A 23,256-nucleotide genomic window follows, 5' to 3' on the forward strand; every position below is an offset into this window, starting at 1 on the left:
GTCATATGTTATGCTTTTTTCTTCTCGTTTTTTTCATCTTGCGGTTCGTTTCATGTTCAATGCGATAGATATTCATACGTTTCGAAATCGATGACTGTGAACTCATATCTACATATTAAACATCGCCCGGTGAAAAGTGTATCGCTTTCGATGAACCAGAATCGCTAGTGGTATGTGGTTACGTTTAATTTGCTTAGATTACTGGCAATTTGCATACAATTGGCAATTGCCACCGTCTTTGCTGACGTTATCAATGGTAAATCACAATTACCGCTGTTCGCGTCGTTCAATTATGTTGAATTGATTCTTGCCATATTTTCCATTTGATTCGCCGTGGCCTTGACGAATGACGACTCGACGAGCGCTCTTACCAGGCATCAATTATCGATAGTAATTTTGCACAAATTAATTAATATCTGTTCCGTACTAATCCTGTTTATTGAGGAGAACGTATTGGCGAAAGGAGAAATGAATAACGATGAGAATAAATGCTTTTCTCGCGTATATGTGTTTTAGAGTAAGACAGAGGATCTAAGAATGTTCCAGAGAAAAATACCATTGACAGTCTGTCTTTTCCTGTTGAGTTTTCTCTGGTTTTCACTGCCGACCATCCTACACGATCTTCACACAAAGCAGCTTAGATAAAAAAAAATCCTTTTGCTAAATACGCCTTGTATCATAAGTTAGGCACAACTGAAAACGAAAAAAAAATATGAAAAAATTATAACGTAAATTACTATTACTATTACTGCTACTACTATCACGCCGTTTCCCCATAGGGGTGGGCAGAGAGGATCGAACGCCACACCCTTCTGTCCTGACATACACTCCTCGCTTCCTTCACACCCATACATCTAGTCATACATGCTCTTCAACTACGCAGACTTTTGACACCACCAAAGACCAATAAATTTGAATAACATAATTTTTTTCACTCGTAAATAAGGTCGATTTTCTTAATCACGTTAAATTTATTGAAGTGTTTGAATCGATCCCGTTTTAATTATAATAAAAAATGGATTAAATTTTAATTTATATTTGAAGCAATAACTTTGATTTTCCATTTTATAATTAAAATATATAATCAGTCTTGAATAAGAAGCGGTTAGCTTTGAAACCGGTTGACATTATAATTAAGTTATATTAAAATATTTATGGTGATTACAAAACAAAGTTTTATTAAAATTATGATATGGATTTAATTGTTTACGAATCTCAAATTGGAGCAAACGTACGCCTTTTAGAAACCGTGTAGTGCCGGAGATGATCGCCGGAGGTGCAATTAGCACTTTCAACTCGTCCGCGGACTTTCACGTTTGACATTATGTAGACGCGCCAGGGTGAACGCTGCTAACGCGGCGATAGTTGCTAATTTGGCGAGTGAGCTTGCAACTAAGATGGATACCCGTATCATTATATTGCACACGTTACTTAAATTATCTCCCATTTAATAACTCGGTTGCCATCTACAAAGAAGCCTTCGGCATTAAATTAATGTTTGTCATATGGGAAACATATGAGCGAGACCTTGTTCATAAATTTATTAGGTGTATTATACTTTGTTTTAAAATAAATAAGTAACTAAGCATGAAAAAATCTAAATCAGTGTTTTAAGGGGATATTCGCAAACACATAATTCATTCCACCGGAGAGGTCACCATGTCTGTTCACGCCCGATTTTTTTAAATAATGTACATTGAATTTTTGTTTTTTAGAATATATAAGTATATAGAAAAATATATTTTTTTAACTTCTTACCTTACAATAACTCTTCAAAACCATATAATTATTTCGAAGAAAAACTTATTTTTTCAATACACAAACGGTGTTTAAAAAAAACAATTACGTGAAATGTTCATTTTTTTTATTATTTTTTTGGCAAATCAACAGATGAAGAAGAATATGGAAGTCCGGGTATTTACGGGGCTTACGACCGTCATAGGCTTGTTTAAGTGATCACTTTACACACGTGTAACATTCACCAATTCTACCCATGATTGACAACCACACTACTCAAATTCTTGGACGTTCTATACATATATGATCCAATTTTGAAATATTGTGCTTGAATCACTAGAATTTCACTAGAGACATCTATTGGTGAGATGATTGGTGATATCTATTGTACACATCATCTATGTTGAGATGTCAAAAAAATTTAATGAAAATATCTACATCAGTGTTTCAACATTGACGCAGTAGTAGCAGAATAGATCCATTTTGTCATTGTCCTTGTATGATCAGATACATAATTTCTAGTTTTGTACTATTTATATGTTCCATGTAACATTGACGAGTCGTGCCGTTTTTTGCTTCGCGTGCTCTATCGAGAGAACAAAGGTATATTTTTTCATCCGTGACCGCTTGCAAATACAGCACCATTTTTAAGTTATACAACACAAGTCATTTTATTACTGTCATTACGATATTTATTATTGCCTCTGATTTCAAACATCACGAAGTCGCCTACCTCATTCGCTTATCTCGAAGCTGCTGTAGCCTGAATGCATTATTAATCGCGTTTAATCCTTCGGCTGCGACTATCACAGATTTTTGAGTCTTACAGATGTTGTAGACTCGGTTGGTTCCCAACCTAATCTGACCCTTATCCGCACCCAATGGTGCAGAGGGCACTGCATCGTTTAGAAGCAGTGTTATCTTGATCGTTAAATACACGAAGGAAAGGTGATCAGCCCTTCGCTTCAGGTACTAGTCCAGGGTAACATTGAATAAATATTGCAGTGAAAAAATCACTTTATTTGACCCCTCCCCCTGGGAATCGCACCCGGGACCTCCAGCTCGGTAGCTTAACACCACGGAGGCGGACGATTACAAAATTAGCAGCAATTATTTTCTTGAATGATTTTCGCAGATACTTTGTGGCACATTTTAAGAACTTTACAAAATAAAACAACTTTGTTTTTAACCACCTTTTTACTGGTGCATTTTTTTCTAGAAATTCGTGCTGATTTCCTTTTCCCACCAACGGAATTTCCTTCATTTCCTTTTCCAAATAACAGTAGTATCCTCCACCCTCGGCCTTCTCACTTACATCATCTGTATTCTGTATCAAATATATAACACTCCTATATCCGAGAATCTGTAGCGCAAAACTGATCACTTGCCGTCAAGTTTACACGATGCAGTACCCTATGCACCATTCGCTGTAGGTGGGGAGCAGGAAACTATTATAAATTCCATTTGAATAAAATAAAAAACACGTTTAAAATGGAACTGTCCACTTTCAAAAATAGGATCTTGAATTGCCCAAACAAGGAAACTGGATTTGTCTAATTCTGTTAGTATTGGAATCGACGTATTTTTTTCTGATATTCAAAAACGTCACGGTTTTACGAACATTGTATTGTTATTCGATACAATAATAGTGTAGTCAGAAATATGACAAACTTCTCCTTCACGGTTCGTGAGAAATAATGACATAATTATAAAAAAATATAATTGATACAAATTGGCGGTTTGAGTCATATTAAAGAAGAGTTGGGGAAAACGATATACAAATCCGCCTATAGCATTACGGTTTACTTACATATCGCTCACTCCTTTCAACAACGTCATATATCAAAAAACTTGATTCTTCAGGAGATCGTTTTTAAAGTTTAAAAATATAATACAATTTATGAAAAATAAATATCAAGCCACTTATTGAACTTTTTACTGTGCAACAGATCTTTTTAGGTAAAACCTGAATGTTTTTTTCTCCATTTGAAAAATATTTAATATAATTGAAAAAATAATTCAACAATACCTTTTCTTCAAAATGCAAAAACAACACTTTCTGCCATGTAGCGGGTTAATATTGAGTTTAAAATATGCCGCTTTTGCTGGGATATACTACATTTTCTGGGCATTCCGAAAATATGTATAGCTGAAAATTGACGATTTTTGGTATATGACGTTGTTGAAAGGAGTGAGCGATATGTCCCATTCAAATTTAATAGCGAGTTTTTCTTAAAGACTCGTTTTATATATTTTTTACAAAACTAGCAGATAATTTTCTCTAAAAACCATTCGTAAAAAACAGGCAATCACATGGTATGATAAAATTTTGGAATATTTTTTTTAACTTCACATTTAATGTATGACAGATAATCGACAAAATAAAAAAAACGTGTGTTGAGATGGTTTGGGCACGCAGAACGAATAAATTAAGAATGAATAGTAAAACAAATTTGTGAGGCGAATGTGATTTGTAATAGAAGCAAAGGAAGACCGAGGAAAACTTGGCACGTTTAAGTATTTCAACTATTTGGGCGAGACAGTATCGATAAAATTAATTATTTTAGATTTAGCACAGTTAAGTTAATCCAAAATATGTACATCTATAGTATTTTTTAATGTTGGGATTTTAAGAATAAAAAACAGTATAGGCGGTTTTCCATTCCATAGGATTTCATTATATTTATTTGTCATATACAAAATCACTAATTACAGTATAAAATATAAGTGTTTTTAAATAAATATAAGTGTTTTTTTTTCACTGTAATATTTATTCAATATTGCCCTGGACTGGTACCTGAAGCGGAGGGCCGATCACCTTTCCTTCATGTGTAATCGATCGAGATTACACTGCGTTTATATGAAGCAGTGCCCTATGCACCATTGGGGTGCGGTAAGGGTTTCAATTACAGTAATGTGCTCTCACTGCGTTATACTAGGTTTTTGTTCAAAAACGTATGCTGTACCTTAAAAAAAAACTTTTTTATTACAATCGACATTTCAGATCCGACTGAATCGCGTTCAGACCCGTTTAAAAAGTTTCATAAACTTTTTCAGTTATCTTGTCCTAGACGCGAACCAGAACGAAATAATAATTCACAATTTTTCTGAAACAAACTTTTCCTGAAACATTATTATCGTGTCGTACCGCGAATGCCATCTGTTGTTGAAATTCTTTACTACACAGTAATGTAAACGCTTCGGGATTATAAAATTCTTCGATTATATTTACGTTTGTATCTCCGTTAAAATAACAAATTTAACATCATAAATAGTTCAATGTTCAATAATAAATTAAATTTAATATCTTATTAGGATTTTATATTACATTTTAACATTTACGAATAAACCTGATGTTTCAAAAACAACCAATCTTGAAATACTGTGAAAAATATTTTTGCGATAACTTTATTTCAAAAATATATCTTTATTAGTAAGATTCAAATAAATTAGGAAGGAGACTTGAGCTTTAAAAATAATGTGTTCTCATTGACATTTATTCTAAGCTAATATAATTTAATCTATATCTATATAATGTAATCTATAATATTTGTTTTTTGTTAAAAATATAAATAAGCTTGTATTTACCTATTTATGTACATTAATAAATTACTAATTAAAAACTTGGAAAAACATACTTTTTAATAATATGTTTTGTTATACATATTTATTTATAACATTTAATAAAATGTATTTTGGTTTATTTTATCACTTGTCGGGGAGTATGCTGACGTTGTCTAACCTGCGATTTGACATATCTGTGTTTTTCTGTTCCAATTTTAAAATCGGTCTCATGCAATAGTTTTTCTTACTACGACCCCAAAAAAACTTTCCGGAAAATACATACATATGAGGTCAATTTAACGGAAAGAATGTTTAAAAATCCCGATCATTTTTGAACGATAGATCTAAATATGTCAAATATTCGACTAAATAATAGCTTTTCATAATTTAAATAAATTCTTAAAGCACTGGCTTTGTAATTTCTTAGTATACATGCTTATTTTTCTGTAATTTAATAAAACATATTGTGCTTGTCCACAGCTGGGGAGGGCGTATGACCAGATCATTCAACCCCTGGAAAAATTCCGAAAAGAACACATTGGTGCAGTGAAGGTAAATTATACTTTAAAATTTATTTAAAAATAACATTATTTAAAATGTTCTACCCTTTCATATTACACAGGGTGTTCTGACCTTCTATAACCCTTGCCACCCCTTTTTTTTCTCAAAAATTCGACGCGAAAGAGGAAGCTTTCAGAGCTTTAACACGAAGAGTTGTGGTCTAATGGTTAGTGTCGCGGACTCTTGAGTCAGAATTTCTCGGTTCGAACCCACTCTACCACAATTTGATACCTATTTCTAATAATGAGCAGCTCAGGTTCACATAAATAGTATGAAAATAAAGTATTCTCGATATTATTAATATTTAAAGCATACTTTGTGGTTAGTCATTTTTACTTATTTATTTTTTTACAAAAATGTTAGTAATATAAGTATATAAATAATATATAATACTCACCGAGATATTTATGTCTACCGGTTTCGAGACGTACCCGTCTCTTCGTCAGGACAATCACTACCACAGCATGCAAACAATACTACACGTAACTACCATAGCACTATTCTTAATTTGTGTAAAAAATAAAAACACAAATATTTATCTTTTTCAAAATATTATTAATATAAATTGTATCTCACAGGAGGGAAAAAAGAAATTCGACAAGAAAACGGCAAAATTTTGCCAAACGCAAGAACGAACCCTGAACCTATCGACCAAAAAGCAAGACACAGTCTTCCAAGAGGTAAGAATAATTTCAAATCATGTTTTGGTTGTTGCACATTTTATTTTACTTTTCTATTTTATTTCGTTTTCTAACTCCAAAATTAAAAATTGGCTCTTACTCAGTATATTACGAGTACGGGTATGCAACCCCGAGTGCCATAGCCATGACTGCTATTCTCATTTTCCTAGCTGCTAATCCTCCTCCATTTCCTTTCCCAGATAGCAGTACTGTCCTTAAAACTGAGCTCCTTCACTTACATCACCTGTTGTATCCCATGAAATCCAATCATTTTATAGATCAAAGAATCATGAGCGCAGGACTTATCAACTTTTCCTTCGTATAATTAACGCAGTGCCCTATGCATCATCTGAATTTGACTTCATATAATTAAAGATCAAGATAATTCTATTCATTTAACGCAGTGCACCATCTGAAATGAAATAGTATCGTTGTTCAAAAAGTACCTACCGAGAATTTTTGTAGTTTTAAAAACGGAAATAAAGCAGTTGCATTGTGTTATTCTGTGACCACGTTATTCCATTATCACCCCATTTCGTTTCACGAACTAATTTACTCCGGTTATAAATTTATTTCAAGGAGTAAATTTGTCATTCACAACATCATAAAAAAATAGCACAATGGAATCTCGAACCTTTGTCTTTTCCCGCCGTTTTGCACTACGCTTTCCCTTCATACAATTTTACATTTTAAAATGACCCACGTATGAAAACACCAACTAACATTTTAAAACACTTTACCTACACACGTACATTGAATCCGTCTCTTTTTATGTATTGTCGTAATTTCCCTGTCCAATTATTTCACAGTAGCTTCGTTTCACCCTCCGAGAGCATGCGTGACGCTTGACTTATTTTCTCTCTCACTCCACTGATTGAGGGTATAAAATTCAACTAGGTCCATCTCGTTCTCACGCGGGTAAATTAATTTATATTTTCAACACCGTCCCTTTCTCACAGCGTGTGATTCGTATCACCGTGAATAATGTCGTCTTTTTCTAACCGAGTCATTCAATAAATATGGGTTGATATCGATGTTCACTAAAATTGACACCTGTTGTTCGTTATGCGATAAACTATGTTTATTTTCTATAAAATATTACAGTACGTACATATTTTTTTCCATACGATACTTCACCATATAAATAATTTATTTTACTGAAAATTAACACATTATTTATTTCATTATTTAACTGAAAAGTAGTACAGTATATAAATATTTCAAATTACAAATATCAAGAGAGGACAGGCACCTTGTCCTAGACGCTCGACTGCGAAACTGGCGTCGCGGATTCGATTCCCGCCAATTGCAAATTTTATTCAAGAAAGATTTATTTTCAATCGATCTGGGTTTTTGTGATATGTCTTTCATATTTACCTTCCATATCCCTACTATCCTAACCGCAGATAAGCCTCTTAAAGTAGGGGCTTTGCGGGTTGTTCCTTTAAATTAAATAACATTAAAAAATGCATTTTACGAAATATATAATTTTAGGTACACGCATACAATAAAAGATGGCTAAATAATTGATTTATTTAAACTTACTAAAAAGCTTTTATACGAAATAATTTGTTATTTATCTATTGTTCCATTCAGACATCTCCATTAGCCAATTTTTCGCAAGACCTCGAAGTATTTTATTTTATTTTATCACTTAACATATGGAACAATCTTCATATTTGTTCGATGTGTAAGCGGGCATGTTGCATTTTCTGAGAGCGCTGTTAATGAGTGCCAATTGTTACGCGCAGCGATATCGGGAAAAATGTACCCCTTTCCCGCCTAATATGACCGCAGTGCTGCCGCCGCGGCGGGCGAGGGAACCATAGCGGAAAATGGCGGGCGCTAAACGTCACTTCGCGACGCTCTAGGCGCGCGGCGATCATAAGATCCTACCCGCACTGTACCCTGACATTGTAATTCGACAACAAACATATTCGAGATTAATCAAAACGCTTCGAGACCCATTCGTAGTTTTCGGCGAGCTTTCTTCGATAACTTCGGGATTTTGTTTATCTCTTGTACTTTTTGTTTGGTGGAAGCCGACATTTTTGTGTTGTGATTTTGAGTGTAAAATTTGAATGTGACCTAGTATTAAGTTTATAACATTACATATACTTTTTTTATACTACTTACATTGTAATGTAATAAAAGGTAGTGTTAATTATCAGTTCTATGCATTCGGTTGTGATTTTAAAAACAATAATTTCCCCGGAAATATTGTCATATTGTCACCAAAACAATGACGCTTTCGACTATAAATGATTTATGGCGTTTCTGTGAGACATTATTTGATAAAATATTAAATCAATAAATAAACATAATTTTTTTATGATTTTTATTAATCAAAAAATATTTAGTATTGACATTTTAGTGCGTAAAATATGTTTGTGTTATAAAGTGAATTAAAAATCATCTAATATGAAGGGTGAGATTATGACTTAATTATTATTTTTAATATAGTTAACATGTATTGATTGCATATTGTTTTCTGATATAATTGATCGCATCCATAGTGCAGGAGTGAGCATATTTGGCTACCAAGTATGAGGTCCTGGCTTTGATTCCCGATCGTGTAAAATTGTGTATTATCTCACTGTCACACGATCGTTAATTTCAACTTAATTTAGTCGCACGTAGTCGAAACGACACCAATTGGCTGAATTCTGGGAGACCGTTATTTTTGCATAAAGTTTTAGGTATAGTTCTGTATTACATTCACTATACTTCAATAGTCAATACAAATTATAACAAATTGCATTTTTTGCATTCAATTTTCCCAATTTTTTAGCATAGGAGAAAGTGCGCTCATTTTCATTGAGTAAAACGAATTTAAAGAGTGAATAGTTTTGTGTAATAAAAAAACAATTATAAAGTTTTTTCTACGCTTATTTTATTTGGCCAGTGACCAGGTTTCGTCGTTACCGACGTCACTAGTCTAATGATCATCAGACTAGTGATGTCGGTAACGAAGAAACCCGGTCACTGGTCAATATACAGTAATATGTTCTATCTTCTATTTTGGTTCTGTTCCTGATATCTTCATTTCTTACTTTATCCATCAGACTTATGCCAAGCGTGGATCTTTCCATGGATCGCTGTTTGCATTTGAGCTTCTCTTCTTTTCCCTTTGTCAGAGCCATAGTCTCTGCACAGTTTACCTTATATCGCGTATTCGGACGGACGACTGTTGGAACTATCGATTTGATACCGGCTACAATAACTCCCACGTACCATAACCGAATCATTACGAATTCAATACGATCGATACTCCATTCATATTCCTCCGAGGGCTGTTCGCTGTACTTAATATTGCACAATACACAATGATACAGTACATTTATTGGCTCGTCGATACGGGACACGTCTCCAGGGGTGGAAAGGGGAACCCCCGTCCGGTCCTGTAATCGCCTCTTTATTGTCTGCCCACTTCCATTGTGTAATTTCACCCTGGATTATTTTAATAACAACGCTTATTGAATTGTGGCACCCGCTTTGACGAGCTTGGAGCTTATTTGGACACTGTTAATCAGAAACAGACCAGGCCACAATTTGAAAAAAAAAACAGTCGAATCTGGTATTTGCAGAATCGTCTCTTAGTTGGAGATTTATAATTTTCTACACTTCCTACTCATAAGATTTATGATATATGTAGGAGTTCCAAAAAAAATTGTTCTTTCATCAATCATGGGTAAAATGGTGAATTTCATCAATTGATTCGGGAGTCACTTTGTGGTAATATCTATCCATTCTTTATTTATATTTTATTTGGTAAAAATCACTACATCTTCAAATCTTTTGTGACACGTGTTTGGGTGCATTTCGTACCATTTTACATGTTTAACAATGATTCGGAATGCATCGAAACATGTGTCGCAATAGATTTAAAAAAAAACAGATGAATTTTCCAAATGATTTAAATAAAATATTTAAATGAAATATTTGTGTGTATTTGTATTATACCTAACGATTTTGACATTTTGAAACTGGCCATTGATCAGTAGTGTAGGAAATTAATGATACCGAAAAGATTTAATTTGAAAAAAAAACCCTAACAAAGATTAATTTAATATTTTTTAACTACGTACTTAAAATTAAATTTAATTAGTAATTCCGGTCCTGATGAAATTCCCAAATACACCCTCGTGCTTTTATCTCAGTTTAGGTTTTTTTGTGATTGGTTACTTTCTGCATGACTACATACATATATACAATCATTTCATCTCATAAATATGCGGAGTGAACTCACCAATTACCAAGCTCAGTATTTCAATCACGCTTATTTTATTACCCTTCATTATGACTATAAAAGAATGAAATGCAACAATTTTCATGCTTTTCCGTGCATATTTTTTCTTTGTGTTATATTTCTCCGTTTTCTTTTTTTTTCATATTAATGTTTTAATTAATGTATAAAATAAGGCAATTGATTATAAATAAAAAAATATCTCATCTTATTATTTTTTATAAACCCGTAAAAGAGCGCATTGATCTATTTTACCTAAATCAATAATTATTTTAAAAAAACTAGAAAGTAACTATCACGCCGCTTCTCTGTAGGGGTAGGTTAAGAGAATAACTCTGCACCAATCTATCTTTGCAAACAATCTTCGCCTCTTCCGCATTCTTGCATCTTATACGTACAAGCCGATTATTCCGAGTTTCAACCTGACCTCTCTCAAGTATTAGAAATATCTGATCATGCCAAGTTTTCCTCGGTCTTCCTTTGCTTCATTCATTCGATTCATATGCCCAAAACCATCTCAACACACCTTTCTCAATTTTATCGATAATGCTTATCTCACTCGGCCTTGAATTCCTTATATCACCATTGGAACATCTACCAGACATGGTATTGCCGCAATGAGAGATCGCATTCCGACTGGATTCAGTCTACTTTCATCCTTTTGCCAACTGCACGCTTCACTTCCATACATTATACTACCTGTATTTTTATTATTACAATTTACTTGATAAATAAGTCGTAAAAGGTAATACAAAATATATTTATTACAAAATATTATAATACCAATAAACATGGTACTGTAAAAACTGACTTTATTGCCTTTTTTTGCAATTTCATTATCAATCCTGTTTTATTGATGCATTATTTTATTACAAATATTGTAAATATTCTTGTTATTAATAAAAAAAGTATAAAAAATGTTTTCTATCTTCCAACCTTCTCGTTTAAGGGGATATTCGCTAACACATAATTCATTCCACTGGGGAGAGGTCACATGTCGATTCATGCCCGATTTTTTTAAAGGCTGTATATTGGATACTTTTGTTTGTTTTTTAGATTAATAAAAAAAATAATAAAAATTAACTCCTCACCTTTCAATAATTTTCCTTTCCAATCCATATAATTATTTCGAAGAAAAATTTATTTTGTTCAATGTAAAAACAGTATTTTAATAAAATAATAAAATACCTGGATTTAGAGAAAATCATGTTGCGACTTAACGAATGCTGTGTCTTAAGAGACACGTTTGAATTTATGGGGTAAATTTTAATATTTATTTTTTGCGTATTGTATGATATGGTATAACAATGGTGTTATTTGCGAGCAATATAGGAAGCCCCGGGGTAGGTTTTTAAATCAAAACCCAAACCATCGAAAACGGAAGCGATTTGAAGAGTTTTGTTCACTTGTGAGTCGGTATTATGAAGGGTGGTAAAATACCTTTATAATGGTATTCAAACATTTTTTAATAATTAAAAATAATACATTTTTTAACAGTCTAGCATTATTTTTTTTATTTTTTTCTATTCGATTTCTATCCGCACTCAGATGGTACATAGGGCAACGCATCGGATCTACTAAGATTTATCATCGGATCTATCGGATGTTACCTTGATCGTCAATCATATGAAGGCAAGGTGATCAATCAGTCTTGTGCTCCAGATTCTCGAATTTCCGAGAATTTCATATTCATAGTCAAGTTATAAGCTGCATAAAATTGGAAATATGTTTTCAGGCGTTTCCCAGTATGTAAAATATTCCGGTAAGGATCTTGCATATATCCAAATAAAAAATTAAATCTGTCTGTTTTAATTTGGTGTGTCCAATCCTTGTTTACAATGTTGTGAATAAAATAAGCTGGTCAAATTGTAAGCTGCATAATAAATTTAAGTCGTGTTTTCAGGAGTCTCTCAGTATGTGAAATAATCCGGTTAGGATCTTGCACTTAATAAAAGGATCTGTGCTAAATAAAAAGTGTCTCAAACCAAAAATAGATGGCTCCAGTGAACTCACATGTACAGTGTCATGAGATTGATGAAATTTGTAGGAGTTATTAAAATTTGAGTAGTGTAGTTGCCAATCATGAGTAGAATGGTGAATGTTGCATTTGTGTAAAATGATCACTAACAAGCTTATGATAGGTCATAAGCCCTGTAAATATCCAGCCTTTCATTTTCTTCTTCATCTATGTTAAGAAATCAAAAATCTACGAAATAAATGATTTAGAACCTGTGTGCTCGCGTTCGCCAGACAATTTTTTTTACGACATCCAAAAATAATTGTAAAGTGCGATTATGACGATGCTTCGAGTACGTGAAAGGATTGTGTAGGCATTTGTCATCCCTTTGTGTTCCGTTTGTCGAGACTACATTTCAATTCACAATGGCGACTGCAGGGACTCAAATTGCAAAAACTTATGTTCTGTTTTATGTCCAAAAAAAGAAATAAAATATCTAGGTGTTATAATAGACCAACATTTGAAATACCATAGTCACATTAATGAACTAGTAAAACGAATAAGAAAATGCATATATACATTCATTAGAATCCGAAACATACTAACCATCGACAACCTAAAAAGAGTTTACTATGCTATCGTTCACTCACTACTACAGTATGGCATTATTGCATGGGGAGGCTCATACAACAACATACTGAACTCAGTGAAAATAGTACAGAAAACCATAATTAAAGTCATCTTGAAAAAAAAACATATTTCCAACAAAATTATTATTTAAAAAATTTCAAGTCCCAAATATAGAATCCATTTATAAAAAAACCGCAGTTTTTCAAATACTAAAGGGTGACAACTATTTAAATTTAACAAAGAATTTATCATCGAGATTCTCAAACGATTTTTCTATTCCAAAATGCAACACCAAACAATTTCAGCAAAACTTCAAATATTTGGCAATCAAACATTTCAATAAACTCCCTAAAGAAATAAAAAAAATAGATGATATAAAAATCCTCAAGAAAAAAATTAAAGCTCTATACATTTAAATCTTTAAAAAAATATATTAAAAAACTATTATATCTTTTATAACATTAAACCACGAGTGTAAGTCCCTTTCCAAGCACAAGAGCACAGACTCTTTTATGGAGAGGCACAGCGAATCGAAATATAAAAGTTCTACATACGTATAAATGATTCAAATGTTATTATGTTATAAATAAAAATGTAAATATATTAAATGAATAAAAATAAAAAATAAAAAAATTAAAACAACCCCTGCGCTTTATCTGTCCACCCCTCGTTTTCCGCTCTTTAACTGCGCTTTTCCCGACCTATTGTTTAGCAATTTTTCAAAGAAAGTTTGATGGGATGCCCAGTGATGTGTGTGTCTACCTAACTATCTGCATTCATATCGTAGAGTGACGCGAATGCTCTGTTAAGAATATTAAAAAGAAGAAAAAAAACTTGACATGGACATTTATGGGAAATATTACAGTCGACTTTCTGGACAGCTTTCCAGTGAGTCAGCGTCGGTTACAATTATATGTATTACATATCGTATAATTTAATAATATGCTATTTTAAACTATTAATTTAATGCAACATTCAATAGCGACGGCAGCAGATATTTTTTATGTATTTTTTTTATTGAATTCATTTTTATTTATATTATTAGCATTTCATTATTATTTATACATAGATTATCAAGAATATGAAAGTCTGGGTATTTACAGGGCTTATGCCCTATTCTGATTAAGTGATCACTTTACACACGTGTCACATTCACCATTCTCAATATAAATTTTACTTGGTAAATACCACTTTTTCAGATTTTTTTAAATTAGTAAAACTTAAATTTAAAATGGATGGACATTACCACAAAGTGACTGTCGAAACAATTATATAATGAAATTCACCATTCTACCCATTGATTGACAATCACACTATTCAAATTTTTGGAACTCCTTCATATATCGTAAATCTCATGACGCTTTATATGTGGGTCCACTGGATATTCTTCTTCATCTATGGTGGGATGCGAATAATGTAAAAATAAATCCTTAGTGGAGAAACCCAGATTTGTAAACAAGTATTTGGATACATTCAAAATGAAACAAACTAACCATCACGCCGCTTCACCGCAGGGGTAGGCAGAGAGAATAGAACGCCACACCACTCTGTCCTTGCAAACATTCTTCGCCTCTTCCACTTTCATGCATCTCCTCATATATACCCGCCGATTGTTTCGACTCTTAACCTGACCACTTTCAAGTATTTGGAATACTTGATCGAGCCAAGTTTTTCTCGGTCTTCCTCTGCTCCTATTTTCAATTACATTCGCCTCATATATTAATTTTACCGTTCTTTCTTCACTCATTCGTTCTACATTCTAAACTATTCAAAATGTTGTGCATCATTATTAATTATATCACACACTGGATTATTCACCCTGCGGATGATATATCAATATTATAGGTGTCTCAACTCGAGATGAAATCTTCATCTTTTTTACATGAAAAAAGATGGAAAATTGAGCATCCCGGGGTAATCAACATTGCACTAGTGTATAAATTGATCACTTAAGCCAGCCAAATGCCAGGTGTGAGTACTAGGATCCATAGATCTTCTTTCATACAGAAAACACAAATGTTTCATCTCAAGGTGAGACAGCTTTAATATCGTGGGTATACTGGCATAAAACGTTAACTCGAAAATTTGAAATTTTTACCTAATGATGCGTATTATAAAGTTTTCAACGTTCTATAAACTGGCAAAATACACTAAGTAGTTTAAAATGTCATATTTATGGGATTTTAAAAATAAATACAAATTTAGGTTTAATAGCGGGTAGCTTTAAAGAACAGGGATTATTCAAATAGGGATTTTAGAGTCAACGTTTTTACCAGTATACCCACCATATTAAAAATTACGTTGAGGGATTTGTTTATAAGAATATTATTCTGTAGCTCACATGGCCTTCGTGTAGAGCGTTCCCGATTGCATATATAATCATTACGACGTTTGGAAGCGGTAATTTTCCTCGGAAAACTTTCACCCCGTTGCATACCCGAAACCCCATTAAGAAGTCCCTATCCGATGGGGATATAGTGATAACGATCCCCGTGGCAGGGAAATTTCGTGCTGCCTTCAGCGAGGGTCCCTCGTTATCCGCGGGAATCACGCCCTGCCGACATACCGCGGATAACGAGACCAGAAGCCATCTAGATATTCGGTATACGCGTCATTACCCTATAAAATTAGTTCTGAGCAAGCCTTATATGGACGGCACCGGTTCGCTTGATGCTGTATCAGAAGGGTTTTATTGAGGTAATTGTACTTATACTCGTATTAAGTACTTATAACTTATGTACTTATACCATAATGCGCTGAGGGCTAGACGCTCAATTATTCTTTTTAGAATATGTACCATATATTGGAATTAGACTTTTTTTTTGAAAACATATAATATTGAGGAAAAAAAACAATTCACTACTTACCTTTCAATAACATTTTTTTAACGCCATATATTTATTTTGAAGAAAAACTAGTTTTTTCAATACGAAAGCGGTGTTGTAAAAAAAATAATTAATTACGTCAAATGTTACCTGGGTTTAGAGAAAATTAATTTACCATTTAACGAATACTGGGCCCACGTGTTTTCACGCTCCTTTTGTCTTACACGTTATTGACCTTGCTACCTTTTTATTCATTCTTTCGAAATTCAAAGCGGCTCGCAGTAAGATTTGGTGCGAGTAAAAAAGGATTAACATCTTGTTGATACATGACTGATGAGAACATTTTTGTTTATTTCACATTTAGTTTTTATGAACGGTTTTGGATGGGAATGGAGACTAGCATATAATAGCGTATATCTGTTATCTGCGAGTACAATCTATATCTCTGATACCATATATCTCGATACCGTACATATCTGAAACCGCGAATAACGAAAGATCGTATTACATTATACGGCAATTAAGTTTACTAGCCTCGATTTGGTATCGATTGTCAACTGGTTTCGGTTGTTTTATGTGGGTCAACCACCTAACACGATATTATATTTATAATGCTAATTATTTTTGTTTTTTATTTATTAACATAAAACAAATATCAGCGCAACGACTCTTCTAAAGTACGTAAATTATTAGTTATAACAAAATTTACTTTATTATTTTCTTCTTCTTCTTCTTGGTGTAGGCCTTGTGGCCTGTTTTTAAAAGGGATTATCCTCCTGCGATGTAGGTTCCCAGCTGTCAATCCATCTCTTTGATGGTCTACCCAGGAGTCGGCTACCTTGGGGTTATATTTTCGCTATAAATCGGGGTTATATTGATCTTTTTTTTCCTATAGTGTAAACATTTCGCTTTAAAAATGAAGCGAGGCTTTGTGTTTTTGACACTTTTATTTCGGAAAAAAATGTAGTTTCAAAAATCTTCTTTTATCGTCTTTGTAGACTGTTGGGGTAAGCTCTCCCCGTCCTCAGATTGCAGGTCTTTCTATGGACAACGTCACCTAGGCCATACCAATTTCAGACCATTTCCTTGGACGAACTTATTTCCTCTGCTTCACCTTGCTTGCCATGTAGTTTAAAAAAAGTCTTCTCTAACCCTTATCCGCACCCGATGGTGCATAGGGCACTGCATCATATAAACGCAGCGTTATCTTGATCGTTAACACTTGAAGGAAAGGTGATCAGCCATCCGCTGCAAGTACCAGTCCAGGATAATATGGAATAAATATTACAGTGAAAAAATCACTTATATTTATTTGACCTCCCCTGGGAATCGAACCCAGGGCCTCCAGAACGGTAGCCGAGCGTGCTGACCATTACACTGTGGAGGCGGACAGTTTTTAAAAAAATACGTAACTACTTATTTTTATTGAATTCGACTTAATTTGTCAAAAATAGAATGACATAAAAGGGTCTGACGCAATTGCGCCTAATTTCATGACAGAAATGTCAAAATAAGCAGAAATTTTTAATGTCAACATCTCAAGATGTAATTATTATTTCAAAGCAGAAATAGTTTCGTTAACTTAGAAATTCGCATCCAAACAATCTGTGTAAATTACGAAATTGACGATCTGGGAAATCAGTGGGAACTAAAGCATCAATTAGGAGATTTTTTGGGGATTTTGGGGATCTTTAATTCCAATTATGAGTCGCCTGTGGTGCCACTCTTAATTAATTAATTTATTGAACTTCTCCTACAGAATTGATGTATAGCTATGAAGCAATATCTTTCAACCAACCGAAAATCAGACTAGCAATAGTGGTCAAGGCTTGTGCCTTATAAACCTATATGAAGTTAATAGACAGATTAAAAGATAAGAAAAGAAATAAACATAAATTGTTACGATTTCTCGTATTTATGATTAAGTAATTACAATATTGTGTATCAATGTAGGTTAGTGAGGCATAGGGAGCAGGAGTAGGTAAGGAGTAGCGGGGGAGGAGGGAGAGGATTATAGACGATAATAACATATTATGATGTCCTTTTTCCAGGCAGACGCCTCACTCGACATGGCCAACCGAGACTTCTGCCAGGCCTCGCTGGAGTATGTGTTCCTTCTGCAGGAAGTGCAGGAAAGGAAGAAGTTTGAATTTGTGGAAACATTGCTCGGTAAGTAAATACATTGTCTCTTTTTACTTTGACTCAAACATTTTGGAATACAAACCTAGTTTACACTAGACCTACGCCCTCTTCAGAAATAAACTCCAATTTCACCTTATCTCAACCAAATTTATAACTTTAATTGCCTCTATCTCCGAAAACAGTGCAAGACGGAATTTCCAAAATGTCTTCAATTGTAACAGAGCAGCGAGTCAAAGATATTAAGCTAGTGTCTGCAATATCAATTGCAACTGATCAGTCGTGCGATATTAGTGATACTTCATAAGTAAAGGGTCAAATATGACATATCGCTCACTCCTTTCAACAATGTCAAATATCAAAAAACTTCTTTTTGATATTTGACGTTGTTGAAAGGAGTGAGCGATATTTGACGTTGTTGAAAAAAGATTTTTCAGGAGATCGTTTTTAAAGTTTAAAAATATAATGAAACTTATTAAAAATAAATATCAAGCCATCTATTGAACTTTTTACTGTGCAACAGATCTTTTTAGTTAAAACCTGAAGGGTTTTTCTGCATTTGAAAATATTTTGTATATTTAAAAAAATAATTAAACAATACCTTTTCTTCAAAATGCAAAACCAACGCTTTTTACCCTGTAGCGGGTAAATATTAAGTTAAAAATATGCCACTTTTGCTGGAATATAGTACATTTTCTGGGCGTTCCGAAAACATGCACAACTAAAAATTTATGATTTTTGATATGTGACGTTATTGAAAGGAGTGAACGATGTATACGACTCTCTGGTTCCTTTGTTATCCTGTTTCCATGACAATTTGGCTCTTCTCACTTGACAAACTGCCGACCTCTGCCCTTGACCGATGCTAAACTTACACTATCATACATTCCTTGGTCCACACCCGTGCAATCTTCTTGTATTATACATGCACTCTGATTTATAATAATTATTATCATTATTGGTAATATTACTGTCCCAATTTCGTATGCGAACAAATATATTCATCGACTTATGGGCACTTTCAACTGGCAGATTATAGGGAATTCTTTTTATTTGCAACTGATGAGAATAATGCAACAGAAACACCCAGACGAATTGAAAGTAAATCTTTTATGAATTTTATTTGCAATTTACGGGAATAGAACCCGCAACGCTAGTTTCACAATCAAATGTTACCCAACTATGCCATGGCGCCTAACAATTTTCAAGTATTTAGTTTACCTGATCTTATATCATGTCTTCTTCGACCTTTCTTAGCTTCTACTTTCACCTGCATTCGCCTTGTATATCTTTTTTACCATTTTTCATCGTTATCATTTCCCCGCATGGTCAAACCACTGTACCACTCTTATCTCGAACTTGCATTATACACATATTTCTTGTACTTATTGAATATCTATAGTACATCATATCATCAGCATAATGCCAAACTCCATTATCTCTGGGGCGGTACATATAGATTGCATATTTTGGTAGATATCTATTTTTAATTGAATAATAATTTTTATATATTAATTTCCAGGGTTTATGTTCGGTTGGCTCACATTCTATCACCAAGGGCATGAGGTACACAAAGACTTCAAACCGTACATGTCTGATCTGCAACTACGAATACAGAAGGTACATCCCATCCCCTAAACATTATTAAATTTATGTATGAAATTTGAGCTTTTGAAATGTTTTAGTGATATTTTTTTCACCATCTATTCCATTTAATATTAGTTAAACTGAAGAGTCATCCGTAGTGTCTTATTAAAAAATGGAAATGCATTTCTTAAAACGCTATATTAACACAGTTTTGTCAGGGAGATTTACACCTTAAGTATAAAAACATACGTCTAAAATGTAGGCATAAAAATGTACAAATACAGAAAAGATTTGCACCCTCATTATAAAAATATATATAAATAAAATATAAAACCCTTATCCGCACCCCAAGGGTGCATAGGGTACTGCGTCATATAACGCAGTGTTATCTTGATCGTAGTTATAAAAAAATGTGTATTAAATGTAGAGATGCAATTTTTACAAATACAGAGATCTGCTGTATACACGATAAGTTTAAAGAATCATCAGATAAATAATAAATAACCATTTTTAATCTAAATTTTCAGTGCGTTCCAATCCCTGCATATAAATACTTTATTTAACCTCAGTAATGGAATATTATGATTTCTTTTTTTAAGATGTGTTACATGTAGTTATTTCACAGAAAGTAAACAATTTATAGGACGAGAATATGGTATGAAACAGGTTATAAGCCCTGTAAATGCCCAGACTTTCATATTGATATGATTACACCTGATAAATATATTTTTTAAAATAATTTAATTCCATTGTACATATTTTGCATACTCACATTTTTTTGGATGCCTAAAAATGTAAGAGCATGAATCATCATCTCAACGAAAATCACCGTTGTTGACTCGTCATATTTCTCGGCGAATTAATCCATTCAAAAATAATAATAAAACATAAGAATGTGATTGTTGAAGTGTGTTATAACTGTTTGGTTTGCTTACCATTAACAACCTGTTACAGACGAGAGGTAACTTCGAGGAGACCAGCAAAAAGACAGAATTACTCATGAAAAAAATGATGGAGATGCGTCAAATGGTAATTATAATTATTATATTTGTTACTGCTAATGGTACTGAAACACTGATGATGAGGAAGACGGAAACGCACAATTGGAAACAATTATTTATTCATCGAAAATTACACAATTTTAAAAGGGCGAGAAGTACTAAGCTACGCTAATTATCATAGAGCGAGCGCGACGTATATACGTTTGAATTTTTATCTTATCTGAGCACACAAAAATTTGTCCTCCACCCCTTATATACGATTTTAAAGGAGTTACATGTGGTGGGGACAGTATTATAAACAAATAAAGTCGATGAACTGCGTCTCTTTGTTCTTCTCGCATACATTTATGAATACAATTTTAATACACAAATTATTATAAAAAATACACAAATTTGGAAGGAATAATATCGTAGAATATGTTATTATGAATCATGCATACTGCCAGTGAATACATATGCTCTAGAGACTATGGCTCTGACAAAAAGAAACGCAGAGAAGCTCAAATGCACACAGCGATCCATAGAAAAATCCATGCTTGGTTTAAGCCTGAGGGATAAAGTAAGAAATTAATATAAGTGTGTAGTGCTGGTTATATATCATTCCGACGAAGAGACGGGCATGTCTCGAAACCGATCGACTAAAATCTCAATTTAGTTGTAGAATACTGAACTTATTTTTATGAGAATTAGTATTTAACTGCTAATTTAAGTAACTGAACTAGTATTTCGTTTTGTGAATACTTATGGAAAGCGTTATTATGATCTGACAGTTAGTAAACAAAGAGTTTGATGTGCCGTTGAAATGTTATTTTGTGACTTCCAGAAACAGGACGACCCGGGGCGGCCGCCTTTTGGTGCCGGCTACGCAAGAGCGGGATATTTATTTTTAATGGAAAAAAGTTAGTATATATTTTTTAAAAATGTTTAATGCTGATTTTGTGGCACATTTTATAAACATTATAAAAATAAATTAAACACAAATTTTATTTTGGTAATATTTTTCCAACCGGTTTTGACAAATACTTTGCCTTCTTCAGGGATGGATGGATACTCTTGATAGTATTGATCCATCCCTGATGAAGATAAGGTATTAGTTAAAACCCGTCGGAAAAGAGTACCAAAATAAAGGTGGTTAAAAACAATGTTTGCGTTTTATTTATTTTCAAAAAGTTATGTAATATGCATCTTTTTTCCGCACTGTTGCGCTAACCCTGTGCCAAAAATATTTAATGCGAGACAGAGAGAGGGGACACGCTAACGAAAAAATACATCAGTTCCGTCCTAAAAGCACCTATTATGGCAACAAAAAAATCTGTTTTCGTAATTCTGTAGATTTATTTATTTTTTTTTCTACACAATTAACTCAGAAAATAGCCCGAGAGTATGGTGGTTAAAAGCATTGTTAACTTTGTGGTATGGTAATACAACACTCTCCTTTTATTTGTCATTCACTTTGTGTTAGTACCACTTAAAAACTCTACTTCACGACTGCCGATTTCGGAATAACCATTCCATCATCAGGTCAACTACAGACGGGTTATTCCGAAATCGGTAGTCGTGAAGTAGAGTTTTTTAATGATATTACACAAAGTGATTGAAGAGTGATAAGAATAGTGTTATAGTTTTATACACTTTGATTGTTTGTTACATTTTTATCATTCAATACTACTCATATTGGTCTGATTCAGTACAAGTTTTTTAACTTGTGTTTTGATTAACTTACTTAATTTTGAAATGAACACTTGTATCAGTTTCGAGAGAGCAGTACTTAGATCAATATATTATTTAAAATCTGATCAATAATATTTTTTTATCATTCAATTGTCTAATATTGCTTGGAATATATTCTTTAGAGTTGTAATATTTCATAAGAGGAATTCATAATTCAGGAAGTTAGGAAGTAATATGCATCTCGCTGTATTAGGTATGAACATTCAGTATTAATTAGGATATTTGTTATTATTTCAGAGGCATTTGGAACCACGTGGACTAAACAGTATTGTACATATGACAAAGCTACCAAAGAGTTTAAAATGACACCATTCAATCAAATCACAAGCAAGTTGGTGAGTAGACTGAAATCCCTTCATCATTCCCAAAAGTGGCTCACTCCATCCGGTATTACTTTACAAGACAGACTAAAAACATCATAATTTACTAATCAAATGGAATTAATTCCCTCTAAAAAATATATAAAGCAAAGATCCCGTTTTGAAAAGACTAAAGAAACATTAAATTTTTACAATAATTGTTTACAAGAATGTCATATATTGATTGACAAATGGACAAAATGCATAAATGGTTTGTGCATCTGGAATAAACGAGAGAG

The 23,256-nt window shown here is 33.2% G+C and overlaps 1 protein-coding gene across 4 annotated transcripts in view; it reads left to right on the forward strand.

The window, feature by feature from the left end:
• Positions 1–23,256, forward strand: part of Graf (GTPase regulator associated with FAK) — a 170,308-nt gene that overhangs the window by 108,899 nt on the left and 38,153 nt on the right. For all 4 annotated transcript variants that reach the window (XM_088259987.1, XM_088259989.1, XM_088259988.1 and 1 more), the window contains exons 3-9: positions 5,782–5,853; positions 6,441–6,542; positions 18,252–18,369; positions 19,862–19,959; positions 20,881–20,955; positions 21,751–21,826; positions 22,896–22,993. In XM_088259987.1, coding sequence (XP_088116113.1) covers positions 5,782–5,853; positions 6,441–6,542; positions 18,252–18,369; positions 19,862–19,959; positions 20,881–20,955; positions 21,751–21,826; positions 22,896–22,993 — 639 coding nt within the window. The remainder of the gene's footprint in view (positions 1–5,781; positions 5,854–6,440; positions 6,543–18,251; positions 18,370–19,861; positions 19,960–20,880; positions 20,956–21,750; positions 21,827–22,895; positions 22,994–23,256) is intronic.

Source organism: Brachycentrus maculatus, unplaced genomic scaffold (assembly GCF_059751285.1).
Source record: "Brachycentrus maculatus isolate JH-2025_06_01 unplaced genomic scaffold, ASM5975128v1 h1tg000122l, whole genome shotgun sequence".
Classification (NCBI taxonomy): domain Eukaryota; kingdom Metazoa; phylum Arthropoda; class Insecta; order Trichoptera; family Brachycentridae; genus Brachycentrus; species Brachycentrus maculatus.